Source organism: Periplaneta americana, chromosome 2, assembly GCF_040183065.1.
Source record: "Periplaneta americana isolate PAMFEO1 chromosome 2, P.americana_PAMFEO1_priV1, whole genome shotgun sequence".
NCBI classification, from domain to species: domain Eukaryota; kingdom Metazoa; phylum Arthropoda; class Insecta; order Blattodea; family Blattidae; genus Periplaneta; species Periplaneta americana.
The window spans coordinates 25661284-25682553 of record NC_091118.1 but is presented as its reverse complement, the minus strand read 5'-3'; the positions used below and the strand labels follow the sequence as shown (position 1 = coordinate 25682553).

General features: G+C 35.2%; 1 protein-coding gene and 1 long non-coding RNA gene across 3 annotated transcripts; one reads left to right on the top strand and one right to left on the bottom strand.

Annotated features, from left to right (window-relative positions):
- The first annotated feature begins 1809 nt into the window (after nt 1-1809).
- Nucleotides 1810-13044, top strand: LOC138690982 (zinc finger protein OZF-like). Of its 2 annotated transcripts, none has more exons than XM_069812611.1 (5): nt 1810-2054; nt 3221-3362; nt 3454-3591; nt 5281-5360; nt 7144-13044. In XM_069812611.1, exons 2-5 carry the CDS (start codon nt 3273-3275, stop codon nt 8135-8137), a joined length of 1302 nt encoding a protein of 433 aa, XP_069668712.1. In that variant the 5' UTR covers nt 1810-2054; nt 3221-3272; the 3' UTR covers nt 8138-13044. The 2 variants fall into 2 exon arrangements, with proteins under 2 accessions (XP_069668712.1, XP_069668704.1); XM_069812603.1 differs by having other exon boundaries at nt 1810-2084.
- A 114-nt stretch (nt 13045-13158) lies between these two features.
- On the bottom strand, nt 13159-21251 carry LOC138691019 (uncharacterized). Its single transcript, XR_011329729.1, has 2 exons — nt 20718-21251; nt 13159-16313 (listed from the first exon to the last, which is right to left on the bottom strand). It is a non-coding gene; the product is annotated as an uncharacterized lncRNA (long non-coding RNA).
- Nucleotides 21252-21270: the final 19 nt, after the last annotated feature.

Below are 21270 nucleotides of genomic sequence, written 5' to 3'. Positions count from 1 at the left end.
TAACCTGGTGGCATTGGATAAAAAAAAAACTTTTTCTAATAGCTCTGATAGCTAAGATTACATGATTCTTCCGAACAAACGTAAAATTTGAATAATTTCAAGGAAAAATTGTTCCGGGGCCGGGTATCGATCCCGGGACCCTTCGCTTAGCGTGCGAACGCTATACCGACTGAGCTACTCCAGGAACCATACACAACACCGTCACAATTTTTCCTTTATATCCACACAACTCAAATGAGCTGACAAGACGCCAGAACTCAATTATGAGTGCACACAAATGCTGTGTAACATTGAAAAATTCCTTTGCAGTACGAAGAGTTAATATTTGTTTGGATTAAGTTTCTGCACATTTAAAGGACCAAACTAAAATTGTTTTATTTATTATCATAATACACTGTTCTCTTAAATTAACTGAGCATATTGGGAATTAAACTAATGACTTTCCTCTTTCCAAAGGAGAAAGGTTCGATCGGTGCTGTGGATTGAGCCTCGTCGTAGCTCAGTGGTTAGAGCATTCAGTGCGTAGAACTGGAGTCCCAGGTTCGATCCTCAGTGCCAGAGTGAATTTTTCTCCATAATAACAAATGGTAACTATAACAGATAATTCTGTAGGACCAAAAATTAATTAATCTTTACATAGATTGTTCGCCTAACAGTGCATATATACTGCGGAGTCCCGGCCACCAAGTCACTGAAATGAGTGCGCTCCTTGTGAGATGACTTAATATATGTCGAATTTGGAGTAAGACCACTAAGGGAAAGAACCAAAGGAGAAAGATTCGATCTGGTGCTGTGGGTTGAGCCTCGGCGTAGCTCAGCGGTTAGAGCACCCAGTATGTAGAACTGGGGATCTCGGGTTCGATCCTTGGCGCCGGAGCGAATTTTTCTCCATTAATAACAAATGGTACTAACCCTTTATATCAGCTTGAAAATCCTATTACCACGAAGATGTCATCCCAGCCTATTTTTAACTATTGCAGATGATAGATGAAATATGGAGAAAGTGGATAGTGTTAGTGTAACGATAGAGGGAATCAAGAGTAGCTACCCCGAGAAAAATCCTCTGCAACGTCTGCTTTGTCTTTCATTAATGCCCTTAGGACCTGGTCGGGAATCGAACCTGAGCTGCCTGGATGGAAAAGAACCTCGATAACGCTTGAGCCATAGATATGACTACAGTGTATCTTTTCACTGTAAAATTTAGAGAAAGCCCCAATGCCACATTTCGGATCAGTGCTACACTTTCTCTTCGTGCCACTCAAACGTTCGGTAGATATGATATCCAGGGTGCGAATTAACGGGGGAAGGGGAGGATGGGGGAGATTTCTCCCTCTGTTGGAAAGTTATCTAACATCCCTGCCAGGGATAAATTTTATCCCCCTCACAAAATATAATTGTTTTAATACGGGTATACCTACTTTATAAAGTATGAAGTAAGCAAAGAAAATAATATTGATGTATTATCACCATTGGCAAGCTGACAACAATCAATAACTTACTTAGGAATTACACACCTCAGCTTAAGCCTGCTCACGGATATAATTATTATTATGATCAAGATGCAAGACAAGCAACTCAATGCTACCAAGCGTTGAGCCATAATAATAATAATAATAATAATAATAATAATAATAATAATAATAATAATAATAATAATAATAGCAATAATAATAATTTTATATGTAGTATTCTCTATCTAGGATTCTATCTCCCCCCCCCCCCACCCTCATCAGAAATATTAATTCGCACCTTGATATCACAACGCTCGAAAATAAGACGTCGTAGAGACGCTGAAAGAAAGTAAACTTTGCGCAGTCAAATATATTAATTGTAAATAAACTAAAGTAGCAGACTTACAGCAGGCAATCTATAGATTTGGTGGTGCATTGTATCATAGTGGCTGTGATTGAAATGTAGCAGTTTTCACGTGAGAGTTCATAGCTGTGTTTGTTTTTTAAACTTATAAGATTTTGTTTCCTTGATAATACACTACTATTCCATATTTTTGTTTTGTTTCAGTCAATTTATAGTTCTTCCTACATCTGTCATATTATGTAGGTATTATTATTTTCTGTATTTTAATGGTCAGTTATTAACCGAGAGTGAATTATCTTTCTGGTAACACTGTAACAGTTTCGTTTTCATGCAGATTATAAGAATGTCGTTGGAGCTTTATATCTGTGCCGTATAACATAAATTCATTCATGCATAATGATCTGGAATAGTCTCTATTCCTTTATACACCTAATACAATCCGTTACTATTTGTTTTTTAATGGGATAATTAATTTGTTGGTATTATTTATATCCACTGATAGATAAATGTGATAATAGAAGAATTTATTTTGAATGAATATCACTCAGTTATTAATTCCTGTATAGTAACACCTCAAATGAATAAGCAGACACAAAAGTCAATAGTTACAGTATATTCCAAAAATATTCTATGTTACAGAAATACTTACTCATAGTTATGAAACTGTTTTACTTCCTTTCATATTTTATTTAATACCATGATTTCTAATTTTATATGGAGGGTGTAAAACGATATGAAACCTTCCTAATGTCATAATTAATTGTCCGTACTCTTGAAGTCATTTTTCTCGACTGTAATGTTTTATGAACTTTTCTTCACCCAAATCACTGAAACTTCTACAATTTTGTACCCGAGAATCCGATTTCTTTCTGTAAATTCACTATACCATGCTTAAAAATTTAATTTTGTGCATGGTTTTGTTTCTAGCTGTCCAAGTTTTAAAATAAAAAAAAAAAGCGAAAAAATAAAAAAAAATATTGGTGTTATTTCACAAAATATTTTTTTCTGTAATATGGAATTAGCCTACTTGAAAAAGATAGAGCGCCTAAAATAGGAGTGGTGTTGTATAAAAATATTCAAACTGAGAATTTGTATGCTCAGAATTTTGAATATTTGCCCCTCCCCCCTTTTCTTCTAAATTGAAGAACTGGAAAAAATTACTGTATAATGAAAGTCATGTTTTGATAACTCTCTTAGGTTGCTGAGGTAACGTGTAGGCTATATTGGAACTGAAAGCTGTAACTTAAAAAATATAGAAAATATAATTTTATCTGTAGTCCTCTCTTAAATATGTTTCAATATTTGGGCAGTAATGTATTGCTAGGAATAATCCGATTAGAAACTCTTTATTATTATCATAAAGAAAAAGTTTTATTAAACCTGATTGATATTGTGTGTGTTGCAGCCCAACTCCTACACACAACTGTAGAAATTTTTTGTCTAAGCTGTAAGTTGCCATGGATGTCATTAAGAAGGAAATGGAGATTGATCCATTATCTCCAGAGATTGACGAAGCAATTAGAGAAGAAGGAGATGCTCTCCGGATGGTATGTTCTTATCTTTCTTTGCTGTGTTTATTTTCCTCAGGAAACATATTTGGCAGGGTGTAGCTTACTTGTTTACAATATTTTATTACAGAAAGGGAGTACGTTAAAAATGGAAGTCGATGAAATCAAAATGGAACCTTCTGAGCTCACCTGTGATTTCGCATCAGACATAAAATGCGAAGAAAATGAAGTTTCCATTACATTCCCAGTCTTGAAGTCTGAAATTGAGGTGTGTTTCGATATGTCTAGTGTTCTTGCACGAGAAGCCAATTTAATGTGGTGATGGTTACTTACTTACTTACTTACAAATGGCTTTTAAGGAACCCGAAGGTTCATTGCTGCCCTCACATAAGCCCGCCATCGGTCCCTATCCTGTGCAAGATTAATCCAGTCTCTATCATCATATCCCACCTCCCTCAAATCCATTTTAATATTATCCTCCCATCTACGTCTCGGCCTCCCTAAAGGTCTTTTTCCCTCCTGTCTCCCAACTAACACTCTATATGCATTTCTGGACTCGCCCATACGTGCTACATGCCCTGCCCATCTCAAACGTCTGGATTTAATGTTCCTAATTATGTCAGGTGAGGAATACAATGCGTGCAGTTCTGCGTTGTGTAACTTTCTCCATTCTCCTGTAACTTCATCCTGCTTAGCCCCAAATATTTTCCTAAGCACCTTATTCTCAAACACCCTTAACCTATGTTCCTCTCTCAGAGTGAGAGTCCAAGTTTCACAACCATACAGAAGAACCGGTAATATAACTGTGATGGTGATGGTAGCAGTAGTAATATTGTTGCAGAGTGTTGAGAAGAAATCTGAATCTGATCTCTCTTAGTTATAAATTCTAATATTGCTAGAAAATAAATAATTTATATTTGGGATCTACTAATGATAATTTTTACATAAATATAGTATGTTATTCATATAATGCATTTTTGTCTTTTTTTTCTAACTTATTTACATCCTCATTGTGGCTGTTAATAATTCTGAGATTTTTCAATCTAACTATTCTGCACGTAGCTATAAAATGTATATGTTTTCATGCATGAACCGGAATGAAAATCGTTTTTTTATTTATCACTGACTTCATTTCCCACTAAAATTTTGCAGTCTAAAAGCGGATATTTTTATTGTGGGTATTATATCTAGTTTTCTATGAAGTTTGGCATCCCATAGAATTAGGAGACCCAATACAAAATATGATTTTCATTCATATTTTGTTACATTAATACTGTTACTGGTTTTTAATGTGCCAACCATGTTTTAACTTGTCATGATGTTCATATTTTTAATCTCTGTTTTGACAATAGCTTTTCAGTCTCAGTTTCGGAAAATGTGAAATTATATTCGGAAAAAGAGTATACAAATTCGGAGAAAGTAATATAAAGTTCCGAAATATCTAAAGTTAATTTCAGAGCAAAGAAATTCAATTTCTGTTCTATTGAGAGAATATGGAGAATCAGTATTATTTTAACATTATATAGTAAAATTATATGTAGTATTGCTATATAGCTGAAAAAGAATGAGAAAAGCCTATAAATCCTAAATTGATATCATTCATTCCTTTGTTTGGTATCATTTCTGATATTCAATTTACATTTTCTGAAATTGAGGTTGGCTTTTCCGAAATTAATTTTTTTTTCTTTGGAACACGAATTAGCCATTTCTGAAATTGAGGTAGGTTTTTCTGAAATTAAAATTAGCTTTTCCAAAATTGATGTTGGTAAGGTTTAGAAATAATATTCTTATGGTGTAAGATTTTTGGGTTCTTGCACAAAGTCATAAGTGTAGGAATGTAAAAAATTTCGGAGATACAAATTGACTACTCCATCAGAGGACAGGAACCAGGTACCTATCTGTTGCGTGCATTACCAAGAGCTGTTCTCCAGCTTTTAATTGCTTTTCTCTTTTCTAGAGACAATGGTGCGATGTAGATGCTGTTAAAGAGGATCTGCTGCCAGACACGACAGAGGATGATATTGAATTGACTGACAGGTGAGGGTTGTGATATAAGAGTTTCCATCTTGATATACAGGGTGGATGGTGCCTCTGCACCATAATGAAACTAGTAATAGATCATGAGGAAAGATTTAAAAAAATCTAAATAAGCTTTTTGTCTAACATTCACTGTTTTAGAGGGAATTGTTGTTTCTATGACGCATTTGGCTGCTGCATTAACTCTAAGCAAGTGCAGCCTGCACTCCTTATCTTCCCCTCCCCTTTTGCTGTACTCACAAGGGAAGTACCCCAGCTCAAACGGCTAAAACCGAGTGTAAATGCGTTTAAAATACAGAGCTGTGCTTGTTCTACTACCAATCAAGGTTATTTATCTGTAAAACTCCGCAGTCGTGTACAATCAATGATTGAAGAATAACGAATCTAATGACTACAGAAGCACAAATCGCTGAAGAAACAACACCGTGTAACAGACAGTTATGACAAGCAGATCCACAAAATACGTAAATGAGGTATTATGTGCCAATAAACTACACGACATTTGCTTTAAATAATATAGCGAGTATAGGGTATTTCAAAAGTCAGTTCAAGCATTAAACTGCTATAAATATTATAATATGAGGTAGGGAAAAAACAAAAACATCACAGTGTTGGACAAACAACGGGGTTTACAAAACATTGGGAAGATGCTCGCCGTTGTCTTGTTCAACGTACAGCTTTCTTTCTGTGACACCATGTACAGCATTTTGGAGATAATGTCTTGGAATATTGGCAATTTCTTGCGAGATGGCGTCTTTCAGTTGCAGTAGGGTTGTTGGATGTGTCAGGTAAACTCGTTCTAAAAGGTAACCCCACAAACAAAAGTCGGCCGGATTGAAACCTGGAGATCGCGGAGGTCACATTTTTGGAGTGAAAGTAAGTATTCACTTTGACTTGCAGTTCCTTTATTTGCTGGAGAGGACGTTCCAGAACTGTTGGAACTCTCATACCCATGTGCTGTTTCTTCTCCGTCATCAGACTCACAATCACTATTCCTATCCAATATGTCGGTATCTAACTTCTGATAGTTCCCGGTAGTATGTTTGCATTATAATGTCACGTAACATGCATGCAAACGGCTCATCCTCACTCCAATTACATCCTCATTATCCGGTATGTAAGTTCGACGTACCTTTTCGCACAGCAGGTAAACAATCTTCATAGGATTAATTGACTTCAGCCTACTTATGTCTCCCGTTAGTACGTGCACTTCACTATTGAACACAGCAATGGTCTCGTTCGTACTGTTTGTAGAGCTACAACGTAGTGAGGCTAGTACGCTAACTTTCAGATGGCGTTAGCGGCCGCACACGTAGTTTTACAGATGAATGGCATTGATAGCTATTCGAACAGGTACAACATTATATTTTAAACGCGTTTCCAGTCGGTTTTAGCCGTTCGAGCTGGGGTACTTCCCTTGTCAGTCGGTAACACATGACGTGTGCTGCGTTGCAATATTTATTTAAACGATTTTCGCTATTATTCAATTTAAAGTCATGGCTAAACGGTTTAATTTGCAAAAACTAGGTAGTCAAGCAAGGTAACTACTAAATATGTACACTGTAAAGAAGTTTGCAATTTAATCAGTATACATTTTACCATAATAGCTACCTTTCACATACCCATCAAGAGCAAATAATATTTCAATCTGCATTTTCTTATTAGCTGGGAAGTCATTTTTCTGTTAGCCATTTAAGTAGCCTCTTAGGAATGCTTCAAATCCCTCTTTGTTGTGTGTGATAGTTATCTTCAATTTAGTGAACACAAAACTATGAATTTTCAGGCCTGTACATGAACATTGCAAAGGAGATATCGGAGACCACGAGATTGACGCGTCTGACAAATCTCTTAATCATTCGATCCACCCACAAACACACATCAAGCAAACGCACGAGGATTATGGCTCTGGAGATATGCCTTCCAGTGAGGAAAATTTGAAGTTCGAATTTTTCATCGAAAACCTTATTGCAGCTCAGCTTGTGAAAGAAAACAAACTTAATGATTTAGAAGATAGAGTTTGTAGTAAAACTTACACACAAACTGATGGTCTTCTAACGCACACAGCAACTCTCATGAACACAAAGACTTTCAAGTGCGACTTTTGTGAGAAGTGTTTTGTACGAAAAGGGCATCTTATGAATCATATATCAACTCACGCAGATGATAAGATATTCAAATGCGACATTTGTGATAAATGTTTTAGACAAAAGCAATATCTTATAAACCATATTTCAACTCATACAGGTGATAAAACTTTCAAATGCAACTTTTGTGATATGTATTTCAGACAAAAGCAGCATCTAAAAAACCATTCATTAACTCACACAAACTTGAAGCCATTCAAATGCGACATTTGTGATAAAAGTTTTGCACGAATTGATTATCTTACAAAGCATGTATTAACTCACACAGGTGTTAAGGCTTTCAAGTGCGACATTTGTGATAGGAGTCTCTCAGATAAGCGAGGTCTTGAAAATCATAGAAGAGCTCATACAGATGATAGGCCATTTAAATGTAACATTTGTGAAAAGAGTTTCGTAGGGCTTACTCATCTTCGCAGACACACATTATTGCACGGAATTAAGAAGCCTTTCGAATGTGACAAATGTGAGAAGAGTTTCGCTAGGCCTGATTATCTTCGACGTCATGCATTGACTCATACGCTTGATAAACTTTTTAAATGCGACGCATGTGAGAAGAGTTTTTCACGCGTTTATGATCTTCGACAACATGCATTAAGTCATACAGGCGATAAACCCTTCAAATGCGAGACTTAAAAAGAGTTTTTCATGGCATGATTGTTTTCGATTAAATTTGGCTCTGATTGACTGGACGGTGTGACTTTTGGTGTTCCAAATAAGTACTTTAGTACGATTTTTGGCATCTCTCAGTCCCTACCTGGAGAACCGATTGAGGGACTATTTTACCTCCGGAGAATTTTACACTGAGGGACTCCATGAATATAAACAGTGAAAAATATAGTGGGACTGCGTTGGTGGTAATGCAACTTAAGTGGGTACGTCTTTGTTACTTGTTAGCTTAAACAAAAGTTTAATCCCCCTCACCACGACAAGGTGAGTACCCACGAAAAACAACAACTGAATAGGCTACAGTGGACTATAGTGGACTTTATGTTGTCAGCAAACGGCTAGATACATTAAGAAGATTGATTGGTTGGTTGATTGTTTTCGAAAACATGCATTAACTCATATACAACATAAACACACAAAATGAGTTATTAAAGTATGTATCGGTATATATTTATGGAGAATTTTGATATTTCGGTATCTTGCTGCTAAGTGTCTTCTGATCTTTTCTTGTTGTAATTTACAGAATGTTTTGTGACTAGGTGAAAGTCCATGATTTTATTAAGACAGTCATAGGTTTTATTTTACATATGCTCGAGCCATACGAATTGTTTGACGTCATTCGCAGTTTGGATGTTACAGTGAAGAAAATTCTACGAAGTAATATTATTACTGTTGTAAATCTATGCAGTAGAATTTTGTGAAGAAAAATAGCGAATCTTCAATTCTGCTACGCACCACACTCAGGGCGAAGAAAACGTACTTTAATCATTGAAAATAACCTCAAAATTGTAGCACATCACTCTAAACTTATGTAAGATATAACCACCCAATCTGACCCCAAATACCTTTGTGCGAGATCGTGCGTATTTGCTTGTTTTCCGCACAGAACCAATATGCCGTAAGTGTGAAATACTACATTCAGTATTCCCAACGTAACACACACAACAATTTCCCTCTTCTTACCGCTTAAGCGCGACATTCATTTTACTGCTTTAGGCTTTTAACATATTATTTTTAGAGACGTTTAACATAGTAATAATTATAAATTGGAAACTTACCACTGCAATTTCACCTAAATTGCAATGTTAATTATTGTTTTTAAATATTTGCAAAAATTAAGTAAAGTCTACTACTCCACGAAACTTATTGCATTCCTGATACAAGTAACATTAAGGAAACCGTGAAAAAATCAACAAGATTCCAGATGCGGATGTTATTACTGCAATATGTTATATAAATAATATTGTTAAAATATTAAAATGAAAAATAAATCATTACATAACCTTAACGTTTGTTTTAAGTTCGCATTTATAGACTGGGGGAAAAAAAAGACAGACGTATATCACGGCCTGCTGGAGTATAGTAAACACGGAAAACATTTTATAGCAACAATGTTGAAGAAAGATATTTTGGTTTTCCGAAGTTGCCGTCATTAAACAGAAACCAACATGGAGATTTCATTGCAACTAATTAGAAATTCGTCTTTCAGGTATGTAATAAACGATCTTCGCACAAAATAATGTACGATACACGAGCGGTATGTTTGTTTTCATGTTCTCGGAAATTAAAAAAGCTCAACTACGTTTCGCTTTTTCAATCTTTTCCTCGACCATGAATACGTCAACATACCGCTCTTGTAACGTATATTACTATTATTTCTTACATACCTGACTGACATTTCACAGGAAATCGTCATGTAACCCAATGATACGACCTTTCTTTCTTCGGTTCAGGGAAAATATCTTTCTGTGCCTATCTATCAAAAAGCGTGTAATAATAATAATATTTATGAGCAAAAAAATATAAGTATGTTATAAACATAGGTAAGAAATTCCTACCAAAACAGTAGATTTCAGTTGATTACAGCGAGGAGTATAGATCTCACCCATGCCTCGGCCTGTTCCCGCTTTTACAGACAATAAGCAGTTTACATGAACGCATAGTATGATTCTGTGGAGCTGTGTAGAGTCGTGAATAGTTTGAAGAACATTGTTAATTTATATTAATATTTCAGTTTCTGAACAAAGTGAGTTACTCTGTTGTTATTGTATTATTTACGTGATGTAAATACAGTAGCGTGCAAATTAATCCGAACACGACATATTTTTACATTTTCTGTCATTGTTGGCCTCACAGCTGCTCATACCGCTTTAATTGACATCTGTAGTACGTGTAATTCCATTGTTTAAGGTCTGTTGTTATTATTTTTTTTTATAATATGTGACATTTTGCCTGTCGTTTTGTACTTATAAGCATTTCAGTTGTGTTGAAGACTTAATACTGCAATCCTGTGTACATTCTGTCCTCTTCACAAATAGATACAACTCCACGAAAACGGTCTAAAATTATAACATTAGCAAAGCATTATTCTATGACACCGAGGCAAATTGCTGCAGAATGTCACATCGGTTTGGCTACTGTTAATTCGATCATAAAACGATACAGGGAGACTGGATCCATCACACCCCAGAAAAAAGGAAACTGTGGCCGGAAAAGGAAGACTTCACCTGCAGATGATCGTTTAATTGTCAGGAAAAGTAAATTAAATCCTAGACTAACTGCTGTCGACTTAACCCGCGAGTTAATGGCTACCACTGGGGCGAATATTCACGTCACAGCAGTGCGGCGTAGGCTTTTGGAAGCTGGACGAAGGGCTCGTAAGCCTATTAAGAAGCAACTGCTAACCCCTGTTATGTGCAAAAAACGCTTAATGTGGGCAAAATTACATCAACACTGGACAGTGAATGACTGGAAGAATGTACTTTTTTCCGATGAGTCTCATTTCGAGGTCCATGGCGACCGTGTTTCTTACGTACGGAAAGGATCTGAAAAAGTAACAGCAGCTCATCCCCAACAAGCACCCAAATACCCTCCTAAAGTAATGTTTTGGGGTTGTTTTACACATGAATGGCCTGGAGCATTAATACCTATCAAGGGAATGATGAATTCTGAAAAATATATTCACTTACTGGAAACCAGAATTGTACCCCAGCTGCAAAAATCATTTCCGGATGGCAGAGGTGTATTCCAACAAGACCTGGCACCATGCCATACGTCTCGAAAAACTACAGAATTCTTCAACAAGAATAATATTCAGGTACTCCCCTGGCCAGGCAACTCCCCCGACATCAACCCCATTGAGAACTTGTGGTCAATTTGCAAAAGAAGAATACAAAAAATGGATTGTTCTACAAAGGAGAAGATGATTCCTGCCCTCATTGGTGTATGGTTTCGCGATGAAGAAATGAAGAATATTTGTGGGAAAGTAGTGGAATCCATGCCAAATCGTCTCAGAGCTGTTATTAGGAACAAGGGAGGCCACACAAATTACTGAGGTATGTCTTAGATCCTTTTTTTTTATCCCGTTTGAGTGTCTTTGCATAAGTAATTACGTTGCTCGGATTAATTTGCACGCTACTGTATTATGCAGGATTCCAAAAAAGTAAACTCATCTATTATTAAATAAATAATTATGCAAATAGAAATGTGTGACAAGTTTATTTTGCCCCACATTGTTCTTCGTTAAATGTTGATGTCTCTTACTGCTATGCATTTCGTTGCGTTACAAAGTTCAACATCGGAATTATGCTACGAACTTCCTAGCTGTCATTACAATAGAAATGAAACATTTTCTTGAAAACAATTATGGATTTAATAGTGTATTTCGTATTTGACACATAATATTAGTCACAAAGTAGTTGTTCACCTGATGATAGTAAGAAATACTGTATCATATTTCAGATTTGCTCCAGTAATACCTTGTGACGTAGAACGAATATTTTCAGAGTAAAAATATTGTTTTTAGTTTTTCTGAACGTAAAAGGAGCATTTTTTTGATAAAATGAAAATTTTCATTGTTTCTGTGTTTATTATAATGAGGTTGAATCATCATTGCATACTTTGTATGTTATTTTTATATGTATTGGTAAATTATTTTAGATTGGGAGTTACGAAGTTCATAATTACAAATTACTGTTTTTTTATATTCGCTTATTATTTTCTTTTTCTAAGGCCGTGAATAATTAGAGCACATGTTTGGTTACCACCCGGCTGTACATGTTTGTCATTCGGGTTCATTGATATTGAGAATTGCGTTAATATTTTTCATTCGGTAGAGGTATAGTCCAAGCTCACACAACTTGACAGTTTTGGTACCAGCTTCCTAGGTGGTCCAAATTTTGTTTCTGGATCTGTACATCTATTATCAGGCAGTACATCTCACTTGATGATATATAATGTCAGAGGAAGAACATTGTTTTTATACATCTGAAATCTGATTAGTGTAATATTTTACTAATCAGCGATGTATGCAATGGATGGAAAAGGAACTGACCACCCTATCCCATTATCTTCTGGCTTAGTTGCCTCATGAGTGATGCCTTATTGGTGTCACTTATGAGGTTCCAACCTGTCTTCAGACAGTTGACTAAACAACATTCTAATATTTGTCAGCATCTGGAAATGGAGGTAATAACGTGATCTATTTAAAATTGTTGATTGTAATAACCTTAATCTTACAGTGGTTAAAGGTTTATTTTGCTTGTGAGTCCACACCTGTGGAGTAACAGTCAGCGCGTCTGGCCGCGAAACCAGGTAGCCCGGGTTCGAATCCCGGTTGGGGCAAGTTACCTTATTGAGGTTTTTTCCGGGGTTTTCCCTCAACCCAATACGAGCAAATGCTGGGTAACTTTCGGTGCCGGACCCCGGACTCATTTCACCGGCATTATCACCTTCATTTCATTCAGACGCTAAATAACCTACATGTTGATACAGCGTCGTAAAATAACCCAATGAAAAAATATTTTGCTTGTGGGTTATTTTAATGATGTAGTATTTCGTACCTTGCCACATGGCATTTGAAAGTAAAGTCAGTATTTCGCATTACTCCTTCAATCACACCATTAGAGGTGAATACAATGTGTGTTGATATCAGGATTTAAAGTACAAAAACAGACTTTAAATTGTTATCAACTAATACTCTCGTACAATTAAAGGAAGAAATTGCTCAGTTATATTTGTTAAAATACCATTGTAACAAATAACAATGTTGCGTGTTATACAGTATGAGGACTTAGACATAGTGAGAAGAATGTGATTACAGAACAGACCATTTTTTTACTTAAATGGTATACAATAGCCTATGACATAGTGATTCACACGTAAGACAAGACTCACATGCGACATCCATAATAAAGGCTTCGATCAGATGCGTGTTTTGTTCGAATACTTTGACGTAGCACTCTGTGTTGTCGTTGGAGGCAAATTTAGTAACACCAGATGTCTGAAACATCACTTCAAAATTTCACACTGGAACGACTCCTTCCATGTAATACAGTCTAAGAAGAACTTCATGGTTGAGAGAGATAAGAACTAAAAGGTGCACTATGAGGTAATATGTACTTAAATTCTATAATAATTATTGTAGAAAGACAAATGAAAACTCGAATCATGTCAAAGACACATTCACACTTTCGAGAAAGTATTCTAGAGCGTGAATATTGACAAAACTCTTCAAAGTTTTGTAATTTGAATGTTCATCCATATATAGGATGGAAGTGATATAACTCGGCAGATTGAAGGGGGTAATAGAATACATTAAAATAAATAAAATTATTACTGGTATGCGTTTTGTAATTAAGTGCTTGATTAATTAGATTATTTGACTGAAATTTTGTGTAGTTTAGCAACAATACATCGTCGGTTCACCAACGAAAACACACACGAATTCAGTCTGAATAGCAGCATTCCGTCCCTTAATCACTGTAGTAAGATTGCCAGATTTACCAATGGCAGGAAATAATGATAGACTAAGTGTCAGTAGTTTTATTTAATTTACAAGAAAACTGTCCTTCCAGTTCCTCTAATCATAATTGTAAAAGTTAGAATCGTACAAATAGTATGTATTGAGTATAACAGTGTTAACGTTTAGAGGAAAATTATTATTTTTTTTTTTCTAGAAAAAGTGTTCATTCGGGGCTAATATGGTATTAAAATTTTTTGTTGTGCGCTTTCCAAGGAACTGTTAAAAAATGTGCATAATTATATTACTTCCATCTTGTTAATAAACAGAATAAAACATGTCTGTAATCGTGTCCTTAGTTCTTTTAAAAATTTCTAACATTCTATCTTCACTTGTCGAATCTGGAGAAGGCGTGGAAAATTGCTGGGGATGAGAGCTTTGAGATTCAAAATGCAAATAGCTTTGCTTTTTGCTACAGTGAATCTCACTGAAAGTTCCTGGTATTTCTGTCTGCCAACCAGCAGCAGGACCCCTACACTACGTTGCTACTTGCGTCTGCAAACTCACAGCACTTTGCCGGATTAAAACTTACGTACTGTATTATATTAATAACATTCAGTACTCATCCTCTTCATAGTAGCTGCTGGAAGTGTTTCCCATCTTAATTATCATCGTAGTAAGGAATTATCATTCATACACACCAGTTCTCTGCAATAATAGAACGAATTTTTGCGCGAAAGTTTTAAGTTCCTCCAGCGTACACTGTATTTGTGCGAGATCGTGCGTATTTGCTTGTTTTCCGCACAGAACCAATACACGGTAAGTGTGAAATACCACATTCAGTATTCCCAAAGTAACACACATAACAATTTCCCTCTTCTTACCGCTTAAGCGCGACATTCATTTTACTGCTTTAGACTTTTAACATATTATTTTCAGAGACGTTTAACATAGTAATAATTATAAATTGGAAACTTACCACTGCAATTTCACCTAAATTGCAATGTTAATTATTGTTTTTAAATATTTGCAAAAATTAAGTAAACTCTACTACTCCACGAAACTTATTGCATTCCTGATACAAGTAACATTAAGGAAGCCGTGAAAAAAATCAACAAGATTCCAGATGCCGATGTTATTACTGGAATATGTTATATAAATAATATTGTTAAAATATTAAAATGAGAAATAAATCATTACATAACCTTACCGTTTGTTTTAAGTGCACATTTATAGACTGGGGGAAAAAAAAGACAGACGTATATCACGGCCTGCTGGAGTGTAGTAAACACAGAAAACATTTTATAGCAACAATGTTGAAGAAAGATATTTTGGTGTTCCGAAGTTGCCGTCATTAAACAGAAACCAACATGGAGATTTCATTGCAACTAATTAGAAATTCGTCTTTCAGGTATGTAATAAACGATCTTCGCACAAAATAATGTGCGATACACGAGCGGTATGTTTGTTTTCATGTTCTCGGAAATTAAAAAAGCTCAACTACGTTTCACTTTTTCAATCTTTTCCTCGACCATGAAAACGTCAACATACCGCTCTTGTAACGTATATTACTATTTCCAGCATTTCCCAGAAATAAAAGCCACATTTTACTAGATGTTGGGAAGCATGCCATAACCCCCTGCTAATAATTCTACAACAAAATATACAATAAGTTTCAATGCAGCGAAATACCATGAGTTATAGCAGATTCAATCAGCAGCATGAGTGAGGGGGATCTCCTGCTGGTTAACCAACAGAAATCATGGGAACATTCGCTGGGACTTACTGTGTTACTGAAAGCTTCGTGTTTGTTTTGTTATTACTGGTGTTCGTCTGGTTCTTGGTCTTTCTGGTATTGATGTTTAATCTGTTCTAGTTCCATCTCTTGAACTAACGCAAATATTTTAGTTTCTGCCAGATTCCTATAGTACGGATTAAATCGTTTAACTTTCTCAGAGATGGTTTCGAAAAATAGATCTGTTGGATTTCTCGCTGTTTGTTGCTGCACTTGTTCACCTTGCTTTTCAAGAAGATACTGCATCAAAACAGGAGAAGCAGAGTCATTACGCGCTATTTGTTTTCTTGTGTATCGTCTATCTTCTTCTTGAAAATTCGTAGCCGTTTCGTCAGTTGCCTCAATCTCTACAAAATCTTCAAACTCGTATTCTTGCTTGGTAACAAACTCATCGCTCATTGTGTCCAGAGATTCTTTGTAATCGTCTTCACTTGCTAGTCTTTTGACACTATTTCTTGAGCGCAGGAAAGGAAGTAGGAAGCTCATTTCTTCATAATATCTCCATTTTCTTATTGTAGAAGCACCTTGTCCAGACTTCATAACATGTTTCTTGTGAAAATTTCGGAACTGATCTCGTAATGAATTCCATCGTGTTTTCAGGGTGGGAGCTGTAAAAGTAATGAGTAATATTAATTATATTTACCAGATTTTTTTGCAATGGATGATTTGTTTTCTGAATGCAGAGTCTGCAGAATTTTGTTGTCAGAAATGTTGGATTCGACGCGATTTTTCCTAGACTCTCTCAGTGAAAAATTTAACTTTTTGATGTGATGTGATTTTCTCAGGTTTTCCAAGTGTAGATGCAATCTAAATTAATATTGATGATAAAGGAGTAATTCTATTCATGCTTATCTACTGTTTAGTATATTTCAATGCTTCTAGTGAAGTAGAGTGTGATTTTTTTTTTACCGCTGAAGTGATAAAATTAAGTGAAGTTCGAACCAAGCAGCTTGAGCTGAGCATATTTCTGTTCTCGCATAACTGACTAAACATAACCATAATGTACGTACAGTACATTTGAATTTATTATTCCGATAGTTATTACATTCATTTCTTTAATTCAATACGCAAATTGATTCCAATCTTCTCTTTTTCTGAACTTATGCCAAATTTATCAGCATTTTAATAAATCTCGTTTTCAAATAGTTTATTTAACAATTTGTAAATTTTATTTAATCGTGTTACAAAATGGAAACTCATGAGCAAGTTATAGACTGGCTAAAAGCTGAATTAGGAGCCGTTCACACCTCACGAGTTTGTGTTAAAGATTTAACAATCGCTAGTTCTTTGAAAGAATGAGGTGGATTACCTAGTAGTCTTTCAGTTCGCGAATTTTTTAATAATGTAAATTCTGCAGCTAAAATGGGGCACGACAAATTTTGGTTACATTTAGTTACAGACTGGGTCACTCAACTGTATATGCTGTTGTGAAGGAAGAGCCACGTGAAGGAAGTATGTGACGCAATTATGAAAACAATGTTACACAAAATTAAGCCCAGGCCAATAGCCGAAGAATGGGAAAGAATTCCAGAATAACCAGCGCTTTTTTTTTTTCTAGAGAAAAAGGTGGTAAAACTCTGTGTAAAATTTATTGGAGCAGACGGAGAGATGATTACTGCCCATTGCAATGGGAATTCAAGGCCTAAACGAAGTTCAGAAAAAAAAATCATGCTAAAAACATAATTAACCCTTACTTATTTCCACATCTTATTGGACCTTTCAGAAGAGAGACAAATCAAATCCATAAAAACATAATTAACCCTTTATTTTCACATCTTAAATTCTTAATGCACCTTTCAGAAGAGATACAAATTAAATCCATGTTGATATAAAGTTTATACTGTAAACTGACTGAATTTGGGTTAACAAACTAATGAATTTGTTTGCAACAAATTGCAAATTACATACTGGCACCCGAAGTATTTTAGAATTTTCCACACTATAGCCATTTCTTTAGTATTTTCTCCTTTCCTGTTATAGTACGCTCTTTTCTTGTGACGTCTGTTGCAGCTAGAAGGCCTTTTAGCAATTAAGATTTAATATACATGTCAGGGTTGAAGTTGATCAAAGGAGGCCCAATAGTTCTAATAAGAAGCAGGTTCCTCATGGTGTTAAGTATCCAAAATGATATCAGTGGAGAGACATTGAAGTTCAGAAGGGAGAAGCCTAGCAATGTATTGGAGACGCAAAATTCGAACAGGCTTGGTTCCATGATGAAAAATTTAACGAAAAGTGCTGGAATGGCATTCTGGTATGTTCCGCCAGGAAAAAGAAAAGCACTGGTTATAACCACTCCACCAAATAGTGAAACTCAGAATTTTAACCCTAGAATGCATAACAAAAACTTAAATTTTGTTGCCATATCTTTGGATGGCTTTCAACAGCTCTCAAATCATCACAGATATTCATTCACTACTTAGAATAGTTTCCACTCTTCAGTAGGCTGTGAGTTTCAACGCAGTACACTTGTTTCACGAGCTTCGTGGGCTGGTTAGTAATCCCAGGTATACATGCACGTTTGTAAGATTTATAGCGATTTCTTGTCATCGTGTTAGTGATGACTGTATGAGGTAATGATATGAACTCTGGTGTACGTATCAGGTCATGCATGAAACATGCTACATTTGCTTTATGTTCCTGCGCTAAAGACAGGAAAACAAAATTATATTGTGTATGAAGTGCAACAAACTGGCATGCTCAGAACACAGGAGAGATCTGTAGTGAATGTGCAAAATGAGGGTGTTCTTATCCTGCAAACCTCAAATAATACTGAGATAATTTCCAAATTATGCAATATTGTCAGAAACATGTCTCTTCTAAAAATAATGTATTCAGTTTGTAAGCAAACTGTAATATATTATTATATATACCAACTAGGTGTGACCAGCAAAATAAAAATAATTACATAATTTTATAATTGACCAGTTATCTGCAATTTTCAAGCATTGACATTTCCATTATAGTTACTAAATTCAGAAATTCTGTAATTTTGTAAAGGGAATTTGTCTTTTCAACTTCAAATTTATTTTTTCATAATCCAAAAATCCTTGCATAACATAGGCTATCTATAAAGAATATAATACAAAATAAATGCCATGTGCAGTCCAGGATTAATTACAAGAAAACTTTTTCGCTAGTAAGACTGCTCGCACTTAATGATGCGTAAAAAAATGGAAGAATTTTTGCACATTCGAATTTGGGACAGAGCTTAGAAAGAGACACTTTACATATTTCCAGTCCGACAAAACAAAACTACCAAGCACTTAATTGGCTAGCAGCATAACATGTTGTATAGTAGGTGATGAAACTTTTCCATTGATAATAAATTTATTAAGAATATACCGGTACTCTTTAGTTCAGCAAGTAAAAAATGTGGAAAAGGAAATTTAATTGCCAACTGTGATGTGCTAACAAATGTTCAGAAAATGCATTTGGTATTTTGGTTCAAAAATTTGTTGTAATATAGCGGGGATTAAAAAGTCTAAACATAATATTGCAGGTGAGATGGCATTAACCATTAGGCCTACCTGTGTTTTACTGGGGCCTACTGGTAATTTTATTATTTGCAATTCACATTCTCCATCACAGAGCATACAAAGCAGTTTGCAGTGTACACCAAGACAGGTGGAAATGCAGAAGTTGCTTTCGAAGATAGAAATTTATATAAATTCTTTTTCAGTACCGAGTTTGGCGCTGTTGAGTAAGAAATGGATGCAGTGTGATTGTATGTCTTTTTACTTAAGTGTATATTTTTAACTAGCCATACCCGTGCGCTCCGCTGCACCCGTTAGAAATAAATATAAAGTAATTACATAATTAAAATAGGACATTTGATCCAGGGAACATTCGTGTTTGATAGAAGGATAATCGTTTATTATGTTACTTAATTTAAATTGTATTAAAAAAATTAAAATGCGATCATTTTGATCCAGAGACCACTCATTTGGTCATAAAAATTATTTTAGGAAATACAGGAAACGAATGCCTATCAAGTTTTCTGTGCATAAGAACCTATTTTAATCTTACCTGTTCTCGATTCACTCAGAAGTTACTGTAATAACATAACATTATGTCCATCTAGAGAAACTACACTTTCCAATGGTAAATTAATAATTAATTATACAAATCGGTTAATTTAGCTTCCGTTATTACTTCATACAAACACAGAAACATTCTCTGTAGGCTACCGTATGTTTCATAGCTTTCGATTGTTGTTGTCCAAGGCCCCTTATAGACGAAGTCATTTGTTTTTTATTTCATTACACCGCCTTAGATGGCATTGTTATTGTAATTTTGAAACTCATTTATCTCATTAAATATCAGTTCTATCAAAATTTTGCATGGAATAAAACTTATCGGAAATTATTTTTAAAGAAACTCTTGTTATGTAATATTTTTCATGAAAATTAATAATAAGGGAGATATTTCGATTTATTTAATTCAAGCCCCCTTATAACCCCCCCCCCTTTTAAATAAAATATTTTGAATGCCATATAGCCTAAATTCTAAGTTACAACGAACTTAATTTATATTCCAATTTTCATATAAATCGGTTCAGCCATTATCGCGTTAAAAGGTAACAAACATCCAGACAGTCAGACAGACATACAAACAAAAATTTCAAAAAAGCTATTTTCGGTTTCAGGGCGGTTAATTATATATGTTAGGACCAATTATTTTTGGAAAATCGAAAATTACCAGAAAAATTTCGGCTACAGATTTATTATTAGTACCGTAAAGTGGGGTGACTTTGAACGCTGAGGTGACTTTGAACAGTAATTTAGCGCCTTTCTAAATTAAATGCTGTACCCAATTGCGAAAAAACTGTTTAAGTTGTCAATAAATTAGTTCAGTTTTTTCGCAATTGGGTACAGCATTTAATTTAGAAAGGCGCTAAATTACTGTTCGAAGTCACCTCGGCGTTCAAAGTCACCCCACTTTACGGTATAGATTATTTTGTTATATATACAATCAGTAAAATTAAGTTTTGTAATTTAATGTGTTTCACTTACCTGATGTCTTCAGTTCAATAGATATGCCTGTCCAAATTCTTTCTTTGAAATTATTGTCACAGTATTTACTATTCGCAAAATCGTATAGCACTGGATTTTGCCTCACAAGTGCAATGAGTTTCTCGTCGTTCATTTCTCAAAGGAAAACAAAGCAAATAGAGGACACAAGTATTACAGCTGAATTTCAAACATAACTTCGCAAATGGGTCGCAGAGAGGAGTGAAATTCAATGGTGGTGACTTTGGGCATGCATAATATCAGAACATGTCCATACACTATCCGTACGTGTCCTTACAAAATTGCGCTGGCAGAATAATGACCGGAATTGTTACCTAACTGAACGTATGCGGAATGTAAAGTACATAATATTATAAATTGTAATTTAAGGATATGGAATGGAAAGGAAACGGAAAGAAAGTATGACGTATGTGAATCAACTTTTATTGTTACCACATTTTACAAAACATCTCTGCTCCAATAAATGTATAATTGTCTTACGAATTATTAGCAACATTAATAATGATCTGGCAGCAGTGTTCGCGGGGAAAGTAGG

Bases quoted from the DNA above. Each gene is read 5' to 3' on its own strand.
- LOC138690982 (XM_069812611.1), top strand. From the start codon at position 3,273: ATGGATGTCATTAAGAAGGAAATGGAGATTGATCCATTATCTCCAGAG. The intron at 3,363-3,453 runs GTATGTTCTTAT...ATTTTATTACAG, and splicing joins AAGGAGATGCTCTCCGGATG to AAAGGGAGTACGTTAAAAAT. The intron at 5,361-7,143 runs GTGAGGGTTGTG...ATGAATTTTCAG, and splicing joins GATATTGAATTGACTGACAG to GCCTGTACATGAACATTGCA.